The sequence below is a fragment of the Pygocentrus nattereri genome, chromosome 18, assembly GCF_015220715.1.
Source record: "Pygocentrus nattereri isolate fPygNat1 chromosome 18, fPygNat1.pri, whole genome shotgun sequence".
Classification (NCBI taxonomy): domain Eukaryota; kingdom Metazoa; phylum Chordata; class Actinopteri; order Characiformes; family Serrasalmidae; genus Pygocentrus; species Pygocentrus nattereri.
In genome coordinates this window covers 12,752,125-12,770,896 of record NC_051228.1, presented here as the reverse complement: position 1 = coordinate 12,770,896, position 18,772 = coordinate 12,752,125, and the positions used below count along the sequence as shown (strand labels likewise).

The 18,772-nt window shown below is 38.4% G+C and overlaps 1 protein-coding gene across 1 annotated transcript; it reads right to left on the bottom strand.

Moving 5' to 3' along the window:
• Nucleotides 1–805: 805 nt before the first annotated feature.
• Nucleotides 806–18,147, bottom strand: ints2 (integrator complex subunit 2). The gene is made up of 25 exons (XM_037547635.1): nt 17,772–18,147; nt 16,892–17,192; nt 16,499–16,637; nt 16,263–16,365; nt 15,910–16,023; nt 14,906–15,036; nt 14,614–14,784; nt 13,904–14,130; nt 13,459–13,584; nt 13,210–13,281; nt 11,076–11,190; nt 10,204–10,272; nt 8,293–8,427; nt 7,635–7,811; nt 6,975–7,083; nt 6,353–6,457; nt 5,886–6,050; nt 5,035–5,236; nt 3,603–3,728; nt 3,224–3,425; nt 2,709–3,032; nt 2,382–2,489; nt 2,079–2,184; nt 1,752–1,928; nt 806–1,526 (listed from the first exon to the last, which is right to left on the bottom strand). The coding sequence occupies exons 2-25, from the start codon at nt 17,182–17,184 to the stop codon at nt 1,345–1,347; spliced, it is 3,678 nt and encodes a 1,225-aa protein (XP_037403532.1). The 5' UTR covers nt 17,185–17,192; nt 17,772–18,147; the 3' UTR covers nt 806–1,344.
• Nucleotides 18,148–18,772: the final 625 nt, after the last annotated feature.

The window sequence follows — 18,772 nt, the reverse complement described above, 5'->3', positions numbered from 1 at the left end:
ATGCGCAGTATAGAATATATACGCAATATTCATATCTATTTATCTAATACACTGTGCTTATTCCTTAGTATAGTATAATATATACATATATACTTATACATATATAAAATGTATAATGCATGAGCACTTCGAGTGCCTTCCGCCCGAAGACTGCTGGGATAGGCTCCAGCACCCCCCGCGACCCTGACGGAGAAACGGCTTAGAAAATGGATGGATGGATTTATGAGCACTACACACTTTTCCTGGCCTTTTTTGGTTCACCTTTTTAGTCATGTACTTGTACTAACACTTTAAGCATGTTCATGACGGTGGATTCTACTGTGGTTGAATATCATGGCTCTGCTTTTTTGTTCTTAAGAAAAACATTCTGGCTGAATTTATTCCATTGTAGTGCCACTCAAAGGGTGATGAGGTCCTTTTTGTCAATTTACTGCAAAATTTCAAATGATAGTTAAACATTTTAAATTGCTTAAAGAAACAGTTGTATAAACGCTATTATTTCTACACACACAGTTTTAGAAACAGTTGAAGAAGGCTTTGAAACATTCTTTGGCAAAGAGGCAATCACTATTACACTGGCATTTGAATTGCCTTTCAGAGAAGCTCTTTGCCAGGTGCAAAATGAACGTGTTTTAACATGTAGCAAGAGTGCCCCCAAATGGCCGACAAGCGTATCTCATTGTAAAATTTATGTCACTGATGACGTGAAAAATCGTCAAAACCCTAACCGTCAAAATCGCACTACGGTCCTTCCTCTTTTAATATGCACTTGCAAGATCTTGGTTTAAAATAAGCAACAAGATTGTTCAGATTTCAAAGTTTTATTACAAATGTTCAAAAACACACTTGGAGAATACCATGACTTTATAAAGAGGTCTAGAAAACGGACCAATAACATTAGCCACCACTGAATGCAAGCAACACACTCATAAGTAAACAGTGTGACAAACACTACTACCCCAAACATATCACTGTTCTGAAGAAACCTCCAAAACCAGTTTTCTGGAGAAAACATATCTGCTCTTCTATAATAAGCAGCCAATAATAGAATCAAAGGTTGATTTTCTTTGTTCAGTATATAATAGTACAGCGGATCTATGGGTCATTCTACTAAGAAACTTTCTTACCTTCATAAAAAAGCAACTTAGCACTGTAACTTACTAAACTTAAATAATTGGGGGGGAGTCAAAGTTACCATATTTTCTGTTTGACTACCTTCGATATTTTCTTTAATGATTATGATTTTCTGTTTAGCAACTCTTAACTCTTTGAGTACGGCAAGCATTATGTGGAAGTGAACGTGGAAGACAACTACTCCTTTCCTAACCTTTGCTCCATTAGACTTTAGAGTCCCTGTATACTGAACCTAATGATGTCCATGAAGGTGGCCTCTACACAGTAGCACAGCTGAACATCAGGGTCAGCCCCACTCAATTCCTCAGTGGATCTCTTAGGCAGAGCCATTTTGGACAATTCCATATCTGATCCGAGTTCTTCTTTTGTTTTCTCACTGAAATACTGCAGCCCTGAAAACAGAAATGGACAGTGTGTTGCAATTTGTAATGCCTTCCAATAAACACTTGTAATACTGCACATCACATGCAAATTTCTCTACTTTTCTCCTTCCATTCTATTCTTTAAAAAGTCCAAAATAATCACATCCCCTCTGGTTGGGACAATTCTTACAAAAAAACCTTTGTAAACCAAGTAAACATTGAATAAACCCAAAGCTACATTCAATGTAAACTTACTGGCAATAAATGGATCAATGTCTCGGGCCTTAGTGGCAACATCAGCAGCACACACCTGGCCCACTTGCACCAGCAAGGAGGCCACATCATCGTAGAGTGGAGGAAATGCCCGGCAGAACGATACCAGGCATGGCAAAGTGGGCATGAAGAACACAAAGCGCTTGGCATGCATCAGTACTGAATACAGATAGTATAAAAAAAATGTATTTATTTTTAAACTTATTTTCAAAGCAATAGCTGTTGTAATGTTTAGCAATGACCAAAACAGGGCAGCACTCATCATGCAAAGGAAAAAAGGAGAGAAACTGACATATGCTTCATTCTTACCTGTGAGTAGAGTACCCATTACGCTTATAGCTAAACGTGCCACACTTAGAGATTTGGGCAGAGCATACTGTGTGCATAAGTGAGACAGCAGCTGGATGGCAAATATCTGTAAGAGAAAGCAGGCAAATGTGACATAACGCAAAACAAATGGCAAATGTTAAATTTGCGATACCAATGTATTAAGTCCTGTTTTTATAACTGATTTGATATAACTGATGTTTTTATGAGGATAATCAACATTTTTTAGATGTGTGAATGAATGGCCAGGTCAGGCCATGGTCAACAGATGATTGGACAGGGTACCTGTTTCTCCAGCTGAGGCTGTGCAAGCAGCTCGGGAATGAAGTCCAGGCAGATGTGCATGGAAGGAATGCCAGCTACAGTCAGAGGAAGAAGGGCCTGAGGATAACCCTGGAGAGAGAACACACATATCACATTACATCATTCAGTACACTCTCCTATTTTATCTTGGGGCCAAAAAAAAAAAAAAAAAAAAACAACAATGTGCTGTAATTTAAATTAATTATAATATTGCTTTCCTTTTTGTAGTAATGATTTATCACACAAAAGTGCGAAAAATTACATTTCCTAACTGTGGTTGCAGCATTCTGAGATCACCAGAGAAATTACCTGAAAGTGCACTAGTTTGGCAATGTTGGGGTCTGCAATGAACATCTGGTGCAGCAGACAGCAGATAAGGCACTGCACTTCCCTAAGGTCGCTGAGCAGCCCATCTAGTTGCTGTGCCCCCTGAGGCCCCATGGATTCTGCCTTGGCCTGCTGTGACCCCAGGGGCCCCTGCAAAGCTCCAGCACTCGCCTGCTCCCTCTCAGACAGGCTTGACACAGACCGAACACTCCTTAGCAAGCTGTCACTTCCTCCTGCACCCAGCTGTTGCTCCTCCTGAAAGGAGGGCAGACATACCTCCAACAGGATCTGCACTGCTGCACTGTCCTGCAAGGGCACAGAAGTAGGACAATATCAATCACAGGTATGCTACACAACATGGCTACATTACACACATTTTACCCATCTTGTTAATAAGGAATAAGGAATTAATGTAGGAATTCAGGCCAATTGCAACATTAAGAGTGCCTGATAATTTTATTATTGACTGGCATTACTTTAGTGTGTTTGTACAGTACCTGTGCAGCCAATAAAGCGTTTTTCAGCTCCTCCCTGGTGACCTCTGGTGTGTCTGGTTGACCTGTAAGCCCTAGGTTTGAGACTGTCTGAGTCTGCCGCTCAAACTCAGCAGTCTCCTTCAAGTGGGCATTCAAGTAGGCTTTAGAAGCCAACAGGTATCCATTCAACATGTGAAGCGTGATGTCCATCAGGGGAGGACACCTGAAGACAAACAAACAGAAATACGAAGGTTCGATGTCTATAGCAGAGAGGGTGGTTATCAATTTTAAACTAAAATGTATTCTTGTGGTTCTGTTTGCAGTAGTGAAGCATGTTAATCATGCTTATTGCTATTGCATTTATTAATTAAATACAGTATTAAAGCAAGTTTAGAAATACCTGAAGACTCTGGGGTCACAGCGGAGCACAATGAGGGGGTCCACCAGCAAATCATTCTGTGTGTAGCGGTGCTGCCTGAGGAGCTTAACGGAAGGCTGCAAAGCATTCACTGTCATCACCCACAGCCTGAGTGAGAAATATATACACACATATACACACACAGGATTAAGTAGTAAAGGATGTGTAATGGCACTATGTGATCAGGATACAAAATCAGGATAACTAATCCATTACATTAAAAAAAGACAGATTACAAGTTTATTATAAAAACTAAGTGAGTACCAGCAGGATTACAAGTAGTTCACAGTGTTTTATTCAGCCAATCTATAGAAGTTTGAAGAAGTACTTTATTTTTACTGGCAGAACTGAGATATTTGAATCAGGTGTTTAACCTTGATTTCTACATTGCCACACATTCTACAGCAGCAATCTGACGTGATCAGACAGTAAACTCTTCGTTCTTGTTTGTTACTCTGTAAAAGTTCTACATTTTTACAAGTTATAAATCAAAATTTTAAACATCTTAACCTGGCAGGTTTAAATTAAGTCTAAAGCACAAAAATAAAGAAAATAAAGTCTCGTGAGCAGTAAAATTTAGTTTTCACTTGTATGATTTATTTTGAATCTTTGTTTTCAAATGATATATGCAAAATGTTAGTATGTGTAAATGATCACTGTAATTAAGGTGATCAGTTCTCACTTGTGTATTTAAACTTATAGGATGTTTGTGGACTGAAACCACTAGGAGCTGATTAGGGAACATCAAAAAAATTACGATCGTCAAAGTCCGAGCATGATGCAGCAATGTGAAACCTCATGAGCTGATATAGCAGATAGGACACATATGATGGCCAGTGAAAGGTTTTAAAATGACCTGTACTTATTGTTGATGAGTGGTCTTAAAAGATTGTTCTTCTGACTTTGGCATAAAAAAAAGATTTTAAATAAGTAAGTAAGTAAGTAAGTAAGTAAGTAAGTAAATAAATAAATAAAAAGGCTCAGGACAACACTTTTTAAAATCATTTTTGCATTTGATCCAATGTACTGGAGCATTCTGCATCGATTACTTGTTCCCCTGTGTTTAATCTGGCAGGTTTAAGTCAGCGTGTCAGCGTGCCGTTTTTTTTCTTCTTCTTCCTAATTTCCCCATTAAAGTCACTCTAAATTTTCCCTGGGGATCAAAGCTTGATTTCTAAACTTCAAGGTGTGAGTATACATGTCTAAACTCAAAAAATGTACTGTTATATAAATGAGTAATCTGTCATCTTTATATTTTCAATATTTTGATACATTCAGTTTGCCCGTTTAAAAATTAATGCCTAAGGTATTAGACTCTATATTCTAAAACAATTTTACTCCTGTGGTAAACATTAATAACTAAAACACATGCAGATGCACACACACAGACAGACACACAAACTTATTCTCTCACCTACGAGGCATGACGATATTGAGCACCATCCAGAGTTTGTTGACGGTTTGCAGGACTCTGCGGGAGACACCGTCCTCCAGCAGCAAGCTCATGCTCCCTGTGAGGGCCTCCGCATAAGGGATCAGATCACCTGCACTGAGCAGCATCAGGTGCTCCAAGATCCTCATTAGCCTGTGCCCACTCTGTATCACATTCTGAAAGGCTGTAGAAAGACCATAACTATCAGCCATCACAGTAAAAGGAGAACTTAGCAGCTAACAAACTACTGTCTAAAAAAACAATCAGAGAGAATCAATGAGAATGTCAAACTGTTAATAATTCAATGATTTAAAAATATATATTTTCTTTTTTTTTGTTGTACTATGTGATGAACAAAATCCTCTACATGCATCATTCCACAGATCAGAATCTAACTCATAAATACCAAAGCTCAGACCACCACCACCACCACAACAACATAGAAACAAGTCAGAAAGCTAATATCAGAGAGACTGTAACTGCAACACTAACATTATATACAAGCTCCTCTGTGCATGTCCTCTGAAGTGCTAGAGATGAAAGTCTGGGGCTCTTTTGCTTTCATAAATAAGCTTATGTGAGGCATGGCACTCACAGGAAGTACAAAAGCTACCCTCTGCTGCTACTGATCTGCTGCTTTGTTTCCCATTTGCACAGTTTCCCATTTTTAACACTACAACCAAGAAGCCTTTGCCCATACCCAATCACCAGAGATCTGATTTCATTAAAATCCACATGTGCACCTGCAACACAATATTTCTGCAAATGTCCCACAATGGTGACTAGTCAGTGCCCTAGTGACTAGCTGCTCAGTCAGTGCAGGCTTCACTCACCCTTGTGCACCTGCATTTGCGAGTACTTGAAGGCTGGGGTGGTGAGCAGCATCCTACGCAGGAGGGGGAGTGTGCCAGTAACTTCTTCTTCACAGATCCAATCCTCCACCATGCACAGGTGAGGGTAGTTAGTGGCCAAGAGACGCAGTAAAGCAGAATGCAGCCCTACGGAAGAGGGGAGAGGGAGGGAGAGGGACAGAGAGAGAGAGAGAGAGAGAGAGAGAGAGAGAGAGAGAGCAAGTGGAAGTGAAAACTGGGCATAGGAGGAGAGCATTAAAAAAAAAAAAAAACATGCACGCAAACTTCATATCTTCATAATCGTTTACATGAAGGTACTTAATATAACTGGTACATAAAAGAAACCTGTATACACATTAAACACTGCATGAAAAAAATACTATTACTAAGTAACTACAATTACATAACTATTCAGTTTATTATTAGATGTTGGCTGGAAAATAACTTACCACCCAGTTCCTGCTGTAAGCCTTGGGCTTGGTGGATGAGGTACTTGATGGGGATCTGGTCCATAAGAGCAGCAGAGTAGGATTTGGGCTTCTTTTGCATGAGAGCTAAATGAGGAGAATACCGTTAAGATAGTGAATTAACCAGAGCTGCAATTTTTCAGTGCAGTCTGTTTACAGGTGACTTTTTACTTGCTGCAGTTTAATAACACTGCTGTCAAGGAAATCACTCCTTCAATAGCATAAGGGTGTAAGCAGAGAGAATAACTAAGATCAACAAGCTGGAACGGGGTGGACACAAAGAACGAAGAACAATATGTACAACACGCAGCTTCAAGAATAAAGTGTATTCAAGAGCAGCGATAAAAGAATGCCAGCGTAAAATCTTGCAGTCCGTTGTAATGGTACATCTGACTCAACTGAGAACACTTTCAAAAAGATAAAGGAATCTGCATACATAAAATTATTTTAGAACAATAAAATGAAAATGCTAAAATATATATATATATATATATATATATAGTTACATATATATATTCATATATATATATATATATATATATATATATATATATATATATATATATATATATATATATATATATATATATAGTTACATACTGACCAAGTGCCTTAGTGTTGGCCAGTAAAGCCTCCTCATAAGACAGGATATAGTAAAGTATCAACAGTTGAGTGGTGATGCTATACTGAGAACGTCCTTTTCCACCATCTCCCTGAGAGAGAGAAAGAGAGAGAGAAAGAAAGAGAGATAGAGAGGGTTAAACAGAGGTTAAAAGGGAGAATAAAGCTGCACATCATCAGGGCTCACAGATAAGTGGCTTTAGACCTTGGTGAATTTACCATGACGAGATAAAGCGATAAGCATCAATGCCGTATTCATGACATATAACACAATTACAGTGTGTGTCAGTTGCCATGGCAGACAAAAGCTCTCACTTTACAGCTGTTAGAAGCCATAGGTAACATCCATACACATTACATAATAAGTTAATATCAAGTCTATGATGAATTGAAACAGATCTTTCAAAGCAGCAAAATAATAAGATTTTTCTTTGTTCTAACTGAAATTTTTCGTCTATCAGCAGAAACGCTGATGCACACTAAACTATACTGCATGTTCTACGACATAAAAATTCTAAGCATTCCATTGAGAGAGACTGTTAAATAAACCGATCAAAAAAAAAAAACCCCATAACTGTGAAAATACAGTTGTCACTATCTATAAACCATGTTAAAAAGCAAATTAGCTTTAAGATCCACTCACCTCTGCCCGGCCCTGAAAGACATTTAGAATCTCCTGCTCTGTGATTGGCTGGTTGGTAGCCTCGGGGTTGGCCTTCGATGCAGGGGTAAGGATAGAATTAATGTAAACATCAATGAGGGGGAGCAGCTGAGTGTGAAGAGGTGTGGTGGTCTCACACAGCTGCCTAAAGATCCAGTCCTAGAGGCAGGCAGAGGCAGAGAGAGAGAGAGAGAGAGAGAGAGAGAGAGAGAGAGAGAGAGAGAGAGAGAGAGAGAGAGAGAGAGAGAGAGAGAGGTGAAAAAAAAAGAGAGAGAGATATGTTCTGTTACTGAAAACAGAAAGAATGGCTTAGCAACCAACTAAGGCTTTAAATATTCAATTCCTTCTTTATCCTTACAGGTCAACTCATCAGTACTTTTAACGTATCATTTCGGCACCACTGTTTAATTAATTTGATTTTGTAAAGACTGATATGGTAATTGTTACAAAAACACTTAACATCTTGACATGGCAACCAACCCAAATATTGATGATGTTAATTAAATCAATGAGAGTATCTGCCTTAAGTTCAGGACAGAAGACAATCAGAGGATGTCAACAGATAACAGATCAGTAAACAGAATACAATGCTAGCATAAAAGAAAATAAGTTAAAAAGAAACTGAAGAACCATTCTGTACCTTAATGGAAACTTTGTGCTTGGTGAATGCTCTGCTTTTGAGAAGCTGGTAAATGCAATGGATGGGGAGGAACCCTGTAATATTGGCACTTAGGTTGTTGGTGACAGCTACTCTCACTGCATGGCCAGTTACCACCTATAATGAAAAAAAAAAAAAAATAAAAATAAAATTAGTCATAAATAATCAATTAAATTAGTCATAGTCATAAACATTCACGAAATGCAGGTCTCTCGAGCCCAACGATTGTCTAAGAGGGACCCGAGTTCGATTCTTAAGGATAACAGAGCCATCCATGGCCAGGAGTTCAAGAAAAAAATATATATAATCAGCTACATGCCTACAATGGGTTATTCTTGCAGGCACTTCAAGCCAGATTCCTAAGGCTAAAACTGAGCATTTTCAATCATTATCATGTTTGATGAATCTTGGTTTAATGTCTGTCGTTTAAAACCTCTTTTTTATCATTTATACTTTATATATGGACTCAGGACTTCTCTGACTCATCATGCCTGATTTCTGTGTTTGTGACCTTACTATTACATTATTGTAATGCCCTCTTGGCTGGGCTTCCAAATAAGAGACTGCAATATGCTGAACTGCATTGCACATATTTTAACCAAACACAGAAAACAACTATTATTGTCTCACAATGCTCAAGTTTTTAAAATCTTTGCATCTTTGAATTAATTTTAATATCTTAAGACTTTTCTGTATTGAAATACAGAATATTTCTCGTTTTTTATGCATTCATTTTGTTTTATTTTCTGTAGAGCTCATTGAGTTGATAGTATCATAAGTGTGCTATATAAATACTATTATTAATTATATTATTATTGTCACAAAATTTAAAAACCAGAAATATATTAAGTTACATTATTGCACATTGTCACAGCTAACAATGGTACGTTACTAGGTTTGTACATGCAACTTTGTCAAACACTTCTACAGTTTATCTACACCACAGGACAAAAATGAAACAATACATACTTGATCAAAAGTATTTTGACAAAACCACCAAATTTTGCATGACCATGGATCATTTCTGTAGTACATAAAACTGACAGCCATATTAACAAGAGTGCTGATTCATGATCTTTGGCCCCTGTCCAACGCATATGAAAATGTCAGAGACCCCCCTTTTGTTCATTCATTTTCCGGTCAAAACAAAAGATTCCAGTCAATCATTTTTCACTGCCAGAAAATATCAGGAATCATATTTAATAGAAATTTACACAAAAAGCCTCAAACAAAAGCAATATCAAATCTATTATTTGTCTACACTACTGCCACTTTAACTTCAACAAGTCACAGCTGTGACTCTCATCAAAAGGTTTTCCAAAAGGTATGTGACATTGATATGTGCTACCCTTTAAGGAGACATCAACGTTCACACAAGCACCTACCCAAACACCTTAGCTGCTTTAAAATTTCTCCCACGTGCATCTCAAATGGCTAAAGGAGATATTTCTGAAGAGACTACCAAAAATGGCAGCAGCAGATAAGCAGTGCTTGAAGCTTTCATTTTTTTTTCAAAGACAGAAAAAAAAAATTACAATTTACTACTCTGTTCTCGCTTCGGATCTGGAAAAAATACAGGGGTCTTTCTGTCCTTCTTTTCTCTATTAGAATGCAACTCAAAGCTTTGGGTGTTGAAAAAATGTGTAGCTGTTGTTACTAGGAATACCACTGCACTAGAAACTGGACATCTGAGATGTGTTTCATGGACTAAGGAGTCTAAATTTGAGCTCTTTCAAAAGTATCAGAAGGCAGTATATACGTGTTGCCAAAGCAATGAAAGACTTTTTGTAACCATGTCTATCACGAATGCTGGCACATACAAACTGATTTTAATACATCATGCAACTTGTTCCACTTGCTCCACTTAAATACCATGTATACTGTGTACTGTACCTGTTCAGTAAAGATTTCATGGGTGAAGATGGTCTTCATTTTGTTCAGAGAGCTGGGTTTAATGGCAATCTGAGGAAGAACAGTCAGGGTAAGAAACCCATGCAATCATACTCACAAAATCCAGATATCAAGAACTGCAATGGTGCGTGTATCAGATTAAAACAGGTTTTATCAAGTTAAGAGTAGGCTGCACATAAAGATAGCAGGTTGAAATTAGTTTGTAAAGGGTAAACAAACAAAATAAATGATTCAGAGACCCTTATTAGTCCCACAGCAGAGAAATTTCACCTCCGCATTTAACTCATCTGTGAAGTGAAACACCACATACAAACTACTCAGCACACACACATTAAGGGGCAGTAAACACACTTGCCCAGAGCGGTGAGCAGCCCAGGGAGCAGTTAGGGGTTAGGTGTCCTGTTCAAATATACTGTCAGCTCTGTGGATCAAACTGGCGATCTTCCGGTCACAGGACCGGTTCCCTAACCTCCAGCCCATGACTGCCCTCATAAATGATAAAGAGTAAAAGGCAGTATTTTTCAACTATATTTCACAGCTAAATCAATTAAGTAATTGTTTTACACAAACTCATCTAACATATGTAGCTTCAGCTAGTGGTCTTAATTAATCTACAAACCACAAATGCCAAAGTACAAAAACCATACACCAGCCCTGCTACTAATTTTACGCAAAAATGGCAACATCGTTGAACAGCCAGAGTCATTATTTAATTCCTCTTGCTCCCTCACACTTACATCCTCTTGTGTTTACTGTGTAATGCCCTAAGAGATTGTGTGGTCAAGATGTGTTTTTGGTTTACTGTGCAGTGTAAAGCTAACCTCTGCTCTGCAATATTGATCCTAAAAGCTTACCTTCATTCCGAGAGTGGAGCAGACAAGTTCAATAATGGCACTGAGCTGGTTACTATGGAAATACATGGCAACCAGTAATAGCATTTCTCCAAAGGATGCAGACACACCAGCAGCACTGGGGGGGGGCGGGGGGCGAGAGAGAGAGAGAGAGAGAGAGAGAGAGAGAGAGAGAGAGAGAGATGAAAAACTGGGTAACATCCTGAACACAGCAAATGAAAACATTAAAAAAAAAAGAAAAAAAGAAAAAACACTGCAGTGTTTCATACTTGGAAGTTCACAAACCCTCAAAAAAAAACCCTCATATAAAAAATACATTCACACACACTTCATATTACCATAAATATACAAACTTACAGATTGTGCCTAAGAGAGTCACAAGCAAAGGAAATTATGCAGTAATAACTCACTGAAAATGAAGCATATGTTAAATTTAAGTCTGTCTCAACACTTTATTCTGTTGCCCCTCAGGCTTTTTAGCCTAATAGTCTTTAAACTACACAAACAACCTTTCACAACAAAAAAACAGGTTTATATTTGAAATCATGTTACAAAACACTAAAATATTTAGTCTGTCTGCCTGTTTGAATTATCCATCCTGTCAGTAGTTTTTAAGTCACAGATCCACTAAAAATCTACTCTCTGCTGCCCTCTGCATACTTTATATTATATATGTAAAACAGATCTTAACTAAGACAGATGCACCCAACACTATTTTTTTCCAGGGATTACCAACACATAGTGCACCAACCAAAGCTAGGCTTAGTAGACCTACTACTGGCTACAGCTAACCTGCCAATTATGGCTACCAAAATAAAAAGAGCAAAAGGAGCTTTAAAAACAGTGAAACTCACAAATGAAACTAATTATTTAGACTGACACAAAAACAGATCAAGCTAGAAGGAAAAAAAAACAACAAACATGTGAAGGCTGGGAAAAACAGCAGCACATGTCAGATTTTTCAATAATTTTGTGCTGAGACCAACCAATCAGTTTATGGTTCATGACCCTTCTCCCTGAAACAACCACAGCTAAAACACACGTCTGTAAGTCTGAGAAATAGCTCCACAGTCTGAAAACCGTACACTGCCAGCTTTGCCTCTGCTTGTAGTATGCTCAAGGTAAAGATTACTACCACTCATGACAGCTACCAAACACACTGAAACAAGTTAAACCAGTCACTATAGCTTAGAAAAGGTCTGAATTTGACTTTATGCCCACTTTCAGCTAGGCATAAAACGTATGCACTGTTTTAGTGCAAATTCAGTTTACAACCAGTTAGTGCACAAGTCTTACAGACTGCTGAACAGAAAAAGAAAGTTAAAAGACAATTAAAAAAAATTAAAGAAAGCTCAGGGGACCTTCAGAAGTCAGTTGCAACATATCTTAAATAAATCTGTCTTAATTGTTAAATCTGTCATAGCTAAAACAAATTTTTAGACAGAGTTTTACATTTGTTGCACTAACCAAAATTATACCTAAGGTCTTAGTATTGCAAAACAGCTGTGCATGCACACGTGCTACTGGCAAAAGCAGAATTAAATTCACCAACAATGAAATTTGCAAATTGATCAAGTTACAGTCTGCTTAAAGTCACACTGATGGAAAAACATCTTAACAGCTTAAATAAAAAAAAGTAAACTTTGGCTGGTTCAGTGGAAGCATTTCTAAACTTTCTGAACCACAACTATCCAAAGACATATTTTTGGTTAGTGACCCTCTCCATCTCAATTCATCCCTGAAACACCACAGCTCTGTTATGCCTGTTCCTAGTTAGGCTTAAAAGCTACGCCTGGTCCTCTTAAATATTCAGCATACAACTAGTAGGTGCAATGGTTAAAGTTACACCCAGAAAGTTTTGACCGACCAGGCGTAAGCCCTGCTGGTGCAACCTTTAGAGACTCCAAGAGACAAATAACTCTTGTGTAATAAACTTACTTTCAAATATTTGTCATTTGTCAGAAAATGCATAAGATCACAGTCTGAGAAAGCAATCATAAATTTCTATTCTAGCATCTGAATAACACTTCTTTCTTAAAACTAAGAACTAAAAAGAACATGACTAATATGTACATGAAATTTTTAAATTTTAATTTAAACATTTTCTATTTGTGTCTCACATGGACACTTTCCTTACCTCTCAAAGTACTCTTCCTCCTTGATCATCCAGCTGAGCCACATCACCATCAATTGCTCCTGCTCTGGAGTACTACAGAGAGTTGGACAACATTAAAGATGTACAGAATACAATAACATCTGATTATTCTTTATCCATTTTACCATATTTGGAACATCATTATTTCCACAAATTACCATACTGTTAATTGTTTTGCTACACTGCATGCACTTAAACAGGACTATAAACGACAAAGATGCAGAAATATACCTGACAAGAGTAGGGAAGGCAAGTAATTTGCAGAAGGACAAGGAGACAAAGCGGACTCCAGCAGGAGTAGCAGGGGGGCGACTGGTCATCAGTTGGAGGAGCTGCTCAGCTTCCTCATCTGTGGGCCTGGGAGAAAGGATCCAGAACATTACAACTAAGCACTACATGAGTGTAAATGCTGATTATGTGCTCATACTGATATTAAAGCTTAGAAGGCATCACAGCAGTAATAACAAATGTTAACAGGCTAAAGCTCCTATTAACACTACCTAAGAGCTGCAAAATGAATAAAAAACTATTCTTAGTGAATTTATAATTTTTTTCTATTTACAAATAATATGCATTTTTAGAGTTTCATCTGTGTGTAAGTGAGGAGAAGACAGTATAGCCAGACTACTTGACTGATCAATCAAGTCTTTGTTCAGTGAGTGTGTGAAAACAGTACCTAAGGCCAGCAATGCCCATGAGAGCACAGTAGAGTCTGAGTAGCGCGCTTGCCTTCACCACATGTTCTTCTCTCAGGCCTGAATAACCTGAACTGCTCTCTATTTCAGAATGTAGCTCTGTGTCATTGGGTACATGTGTACTGCGTGAGCGAGGTAGGATGGCCACCAACTCCAAAAGCAGCTGCCTGCGCATCTGCCACAAAACAGAACTACTCTCTCTCTTTCTCTGAGGGGGGAAGGGAAGACAAGAAGAGAAGGAAAGGGAGAGACAGGGACAAAGATGTAATGTTTTAGTATAAATGGTAATAACTAGTAATTGAACTACATACACACACACACACACACACACACACACACACACACACACACACACACACATATATATATATATATATATATATATATATATATATATATATATATATATATATAACTACATATATACACACACACACACACACACACACACAATTGGGTTGTATATTTGGTAATTTCAATTAGTAATTGAACTACATATATATATATATATATATATATATATATATATATATATATATATATATATATATATATATATATGTATGTATATGTAGTTCAATTACTAATTGAAATTACCAAATATACAACCCAATTAACTATGCAGCATTTGTGTAGTTGTTTGTGTGCAGTGCATACTGTACATATGTGACCAGCAACTGCAGTCCCTCACCTGCTGCCCATTGCGGATGAACAAGCCAAACCAGGTGCGCACTTTCCCATTTGTGCCCAAGAGCAGGCCACTGACATAAGACACCAGAGGACTAACAGCCTCGTCTGCACAATCAGGCTTATAGTCAAGTGTCAGAGCCACTCCTAATCCTGGCAGATGACACTCCTCCACCTGGGAATACAGAAGAAAGAGTATGGTATAATGTTAAGCTAGGGCTGTAGAACTGCACCTGAGAGAGTCCCAGGCTATTGTTGCAGCAAAGGAGCTCTTCTTCACTGCTGTGGATGCTCACCACCATGGCTCTGATGTTGAGAGCTTGAGATGGGTTCATCTGGCACAGCTGTCTAAGAGCCTCAGTTCTGCGTCTTCCACCCACACTCTCCTCATCTTGACGCTCACCATTCTTTATTAGACTGCGACATACTAGGAGAATAAACACACACGTACACACACGTTTCAGTCCCTAATTATTCAATACCTTTCTATTTTTTCTGTCATTCAAAACTCCATCACTGACAACCAGTTTAGCAGATGTTTATGACTGACCATTACGTCACTATGACAAAATCGAAAATATCGGTCCCAATTCACCTGTAATAAGAAATTAAATGTATAGTAGAATTATAACAGTGTTAGTAACCATTCATGTTAAATGTGATTATGCCGAATGTCTCTGCACAGAGACTTTTCCAATAATACTTTAGTCTGTAATGAATCTGTTTCTGTTAGCAGCATTAAAAACATACTAAAGCCAAAGCTTGAGAACTGAGTACGGGAAAGGCCTCAAATTAATTATGAATACAGAATACATTCGCAGGCAAATAAGCAACTGAAAAAATTATATGCAAGCATGAGAAGCATGGTGCTTTTCCTTATTTCTTTTATTCCTTATGATGTCTCTCAAAGGAATAGGCTACAGTCATTCAATTTCCATAAGAGACTACAACGTGTTGATCAATTGCATCAAAAAGCATTTTTACGTTATCATTTTATTTCTGATGTAGATGCTGTCTGATTGTAGTTTGGAAAATGTGCCCCTTGACCTACCTAATTTCTGTGGAAATTGACATTTTCAACCATTTTGTATCTTTTTGTAGCCATTTCCTGATTTGTGCATATAAACAACCTTTTATCACATGCCACAGGTGTATTCTCATCTTTCTTACAATAATGAATAACCAAGAGATTTTCATTACATACATATACACTTTTATTCTACGAGTGCCAATGTCTATACATGAATCCATGGACAAGCTGCAAGGCAAAAAGAGTTACTGTTTAATTAAGTTTACATACCTTCATTGAAGCTGTCTGGGACATTGGCGACAAGAAGACAAAGGAACCAGTCTCCATTTCGCACATGCAGCAAAGCCTCTGCCACATCTACAATAGGCAACAAAGAGGGCAGTTCTGCAAGAAAGACAAAGCATATAAATGGGTGAAACAAGCCTTGGTTTACTTTAAGTACTAAAAGTACTTGACACCCATAGTCCATAATAATTCATTTATTACTGCACATAACTAAAAATAACTTTGAAAGCTACCGTTTTGTTATTATAAGATTAAATCTACTTACTACATAATATTAAAATATACTTCAAACATTCTGATGCAACAGAAGATCTGTGTGCTGCAGCTTTGATTTTTACCTGCTTGAAGAATGCAGAGAACATCAGCTACCTCCTCCAGGTACACAGGGCTCTCAAAAAGCTCAGAAGACTTCAGAAAAAACTCGCCATTTGAGTCAGCTACCTGCATGACAAACACATGGAACAGACTTTTTAAATTCCTACACCCTATCAGTTAAACTCAAAATGCTCACTGGGTCTGTTGTTAATATGCCACACACATAAAACACTGATGCAGTTTATAGATGAGTGACCACCTTGTTCATGATGGCCAGCAGCTCACTGAGAGCCAGTCTGAGTCTCCTTAGCGGGTCGCTGTGTTCAAACTCTAACGTCAGACCATGCTGCAGCTGAGAAACCAGTATACTCTCACCGTTAGAGCCACCTGCTTTTTGCCTGTATCGAGACAATGAGAAATCTTGTTTAAGACCGTTTTACGGAGTCTAACGAAAAGGGAAGATGTTCAATTAATATACCAACCCTCAGGTAGACAAAGACAATGTGTTCTAATCATAATTCATTTCGTGTTAAAGCTGACATGTATTTTCTCACAGTGTAACCGTTTTAAACAAACAAATATATCCAAATTCTTTTCTTTTGTACATTTTAAGCGACACACGTTTAAGTATGGTCTATCATCATGGCTTTACCTGAGCTGTTGCTCTTTCCTGGCATCCTGTTCCAGGGCGTGAAAGTCCACAGAAAGCAACGCTACTATGGAGTTTACTGCTTCCACCCCGGACAGCAGACGCAGGATGAGTTTCTTATCCTGGGCCCACGCATTGCTCTGGTCTGCAGGGGCACACAATGCCATCCTCACCAGGCACGGCAACAGTAACCTCAGCTCCGGATCACTTAGAGCTGCCAGCCGCACCACGTCCACCTTCTGCATGGCCTCAAAAGCATAAGGACTTACGAACTGCAGACCTGATATATCCGTCATTCTGTAATCTGTGACGCAAAGAGTAAAAGTGACATCCCAAAAATCTGCTTTAATCATCGAATTATGATGCATTTAACGTAGTTCTCTGAAACTATGTTTACACTTCCATGTGTTTCAGCTTCACAATACTGCACTAATACGTTACTGTGTAAAAATAGCAATGTAGTGTGATTCTTAATACAATGTAAAGTCACAAAGTACAGTAACTACGTTAAAGCATCTAAGCAACATCGCCTAAGACCACTCTGTAACACTCCTGGGAGACTTGAACCTATCCGTCAAAGCTAGGTTATATCAACTAGCTAGCTAACGTTAGCGACTAACTTAACCAGCTAACAGTAACGTTGCTAGCTAGTTAACTAGCAAACCTTCAAATGTCTAGTTCTCTGAACATGGTTAGGAATGACTAGGCGGTCTAAATAAAATAACACAGACACAAGTGATATCGTTTTGCGGACAGGTTAGTTAGCTAGCTAGAGCTAGTTTGCGGCCCAAGCAATAACATGCTCGTTTTCGGCAAAACATTTACTTATTTTCTTGGCCATGTGTGAGACTGACATATTGATTACAGTAACGTTATACCTTACCTGGCGTTTTAAAAAGTCTGGCGAAAATCCGAAGAGACTTTAGCGAGGCCCCAAGCAGACCTCGATGAATCGTGACTCGCCTCAGCCCAAAAAAGCGGAGGCATTCACGGCCAACACACCTAGCCAGCTAGCAAGCTAACTGTGTACATTGAACTATCCGGCTAACCACGAAATCCATTCAGCGATTTCAGGTAGTAAAAGTTAACGGAGTTTGGTGTGCTTATAAAAGTTGTTCTATGGTTATCGAATTATCACAATTTCGTATTTTGAAACCAATTGCTAAAGTTCGTTTAACAACAAACTATATTTTCGGAGAGATCGACACCCGGCTTGCTGCGGGAGCTGCAGCGCAAGTGAAGGGGGAGCGCAGTAAGGCGAGCTAGGAGGCTAACCAGAACAATAACTACAGGCTAGAGCAATGGAAGCAATATTAGTTGACTCGGTGTACTGAGGTATTCGAACATCCGTTAAGATTTTCCATCCCGTTAGAAATTAATTGTCCCTTTTAATTCCATTGTGGGAAAAAAGATCTTCATAAATTTGCTTCACCGACTGAATTATTGACAGTTTAGCGTGTGCGGTGCCTTACATTTCATTTAAGAAATGTTGGCTAGTTGGCTAATATCTTATCACCACTGATCCTCCTAACGTTTCTGGTATGGCGAGTGTTCAGTTTACACTGAAATTTGAAAAAAAGTGTTGGAATCGTGTGAGGCTGCAAGAGAATTTCCAGGCTGTTTGAATCTCAGCATAGTTTTATTCTGTACCGAGTAAGATACAGGAAAATGTAGATCTTTCTCTGTGCGCAAACACCGCATTTCCAACAGGTACCCAGTTGTGGTCAACCACTAGCCCATTTCCTCGCTAAGTACGTTACAGGTTAAATGAACTTGGTCTGAAAGTGTCCATTACTACACAAAAACTGGGTAAAATAATGCCTTAATAGGGGGAGACAGGGTGAGGTGAAAATGGTGTGCGTGTTTAAAAGTACAAGAGGCACG

Excerpts from the sequence above, each read along its gene's own strand:
- ints2 (XM_037547635.1), bottom strand. The coding sequence starts at position 17,184 with ATGACGGATATATCAGGTCTGCAGTTCGTAAGTCCTTATGCTTTTGAG. Across the intron at positions 13,585-13,903 it reads ATGGGCATTGCTGGCCTTAG|GCCCACAGATGAGGAAGCTG; the intron begins GTACTGTTTTCA and ends CCTTTCTCCCAG. Across the intron at positions 3,426-3,602 it reads TGTGACCCCAGAGTCTTCAG|GTGTCCTCCCCTGATGGACA; the intron begins GTATTTCTAAAC and ends GTTTGTCTTCAG.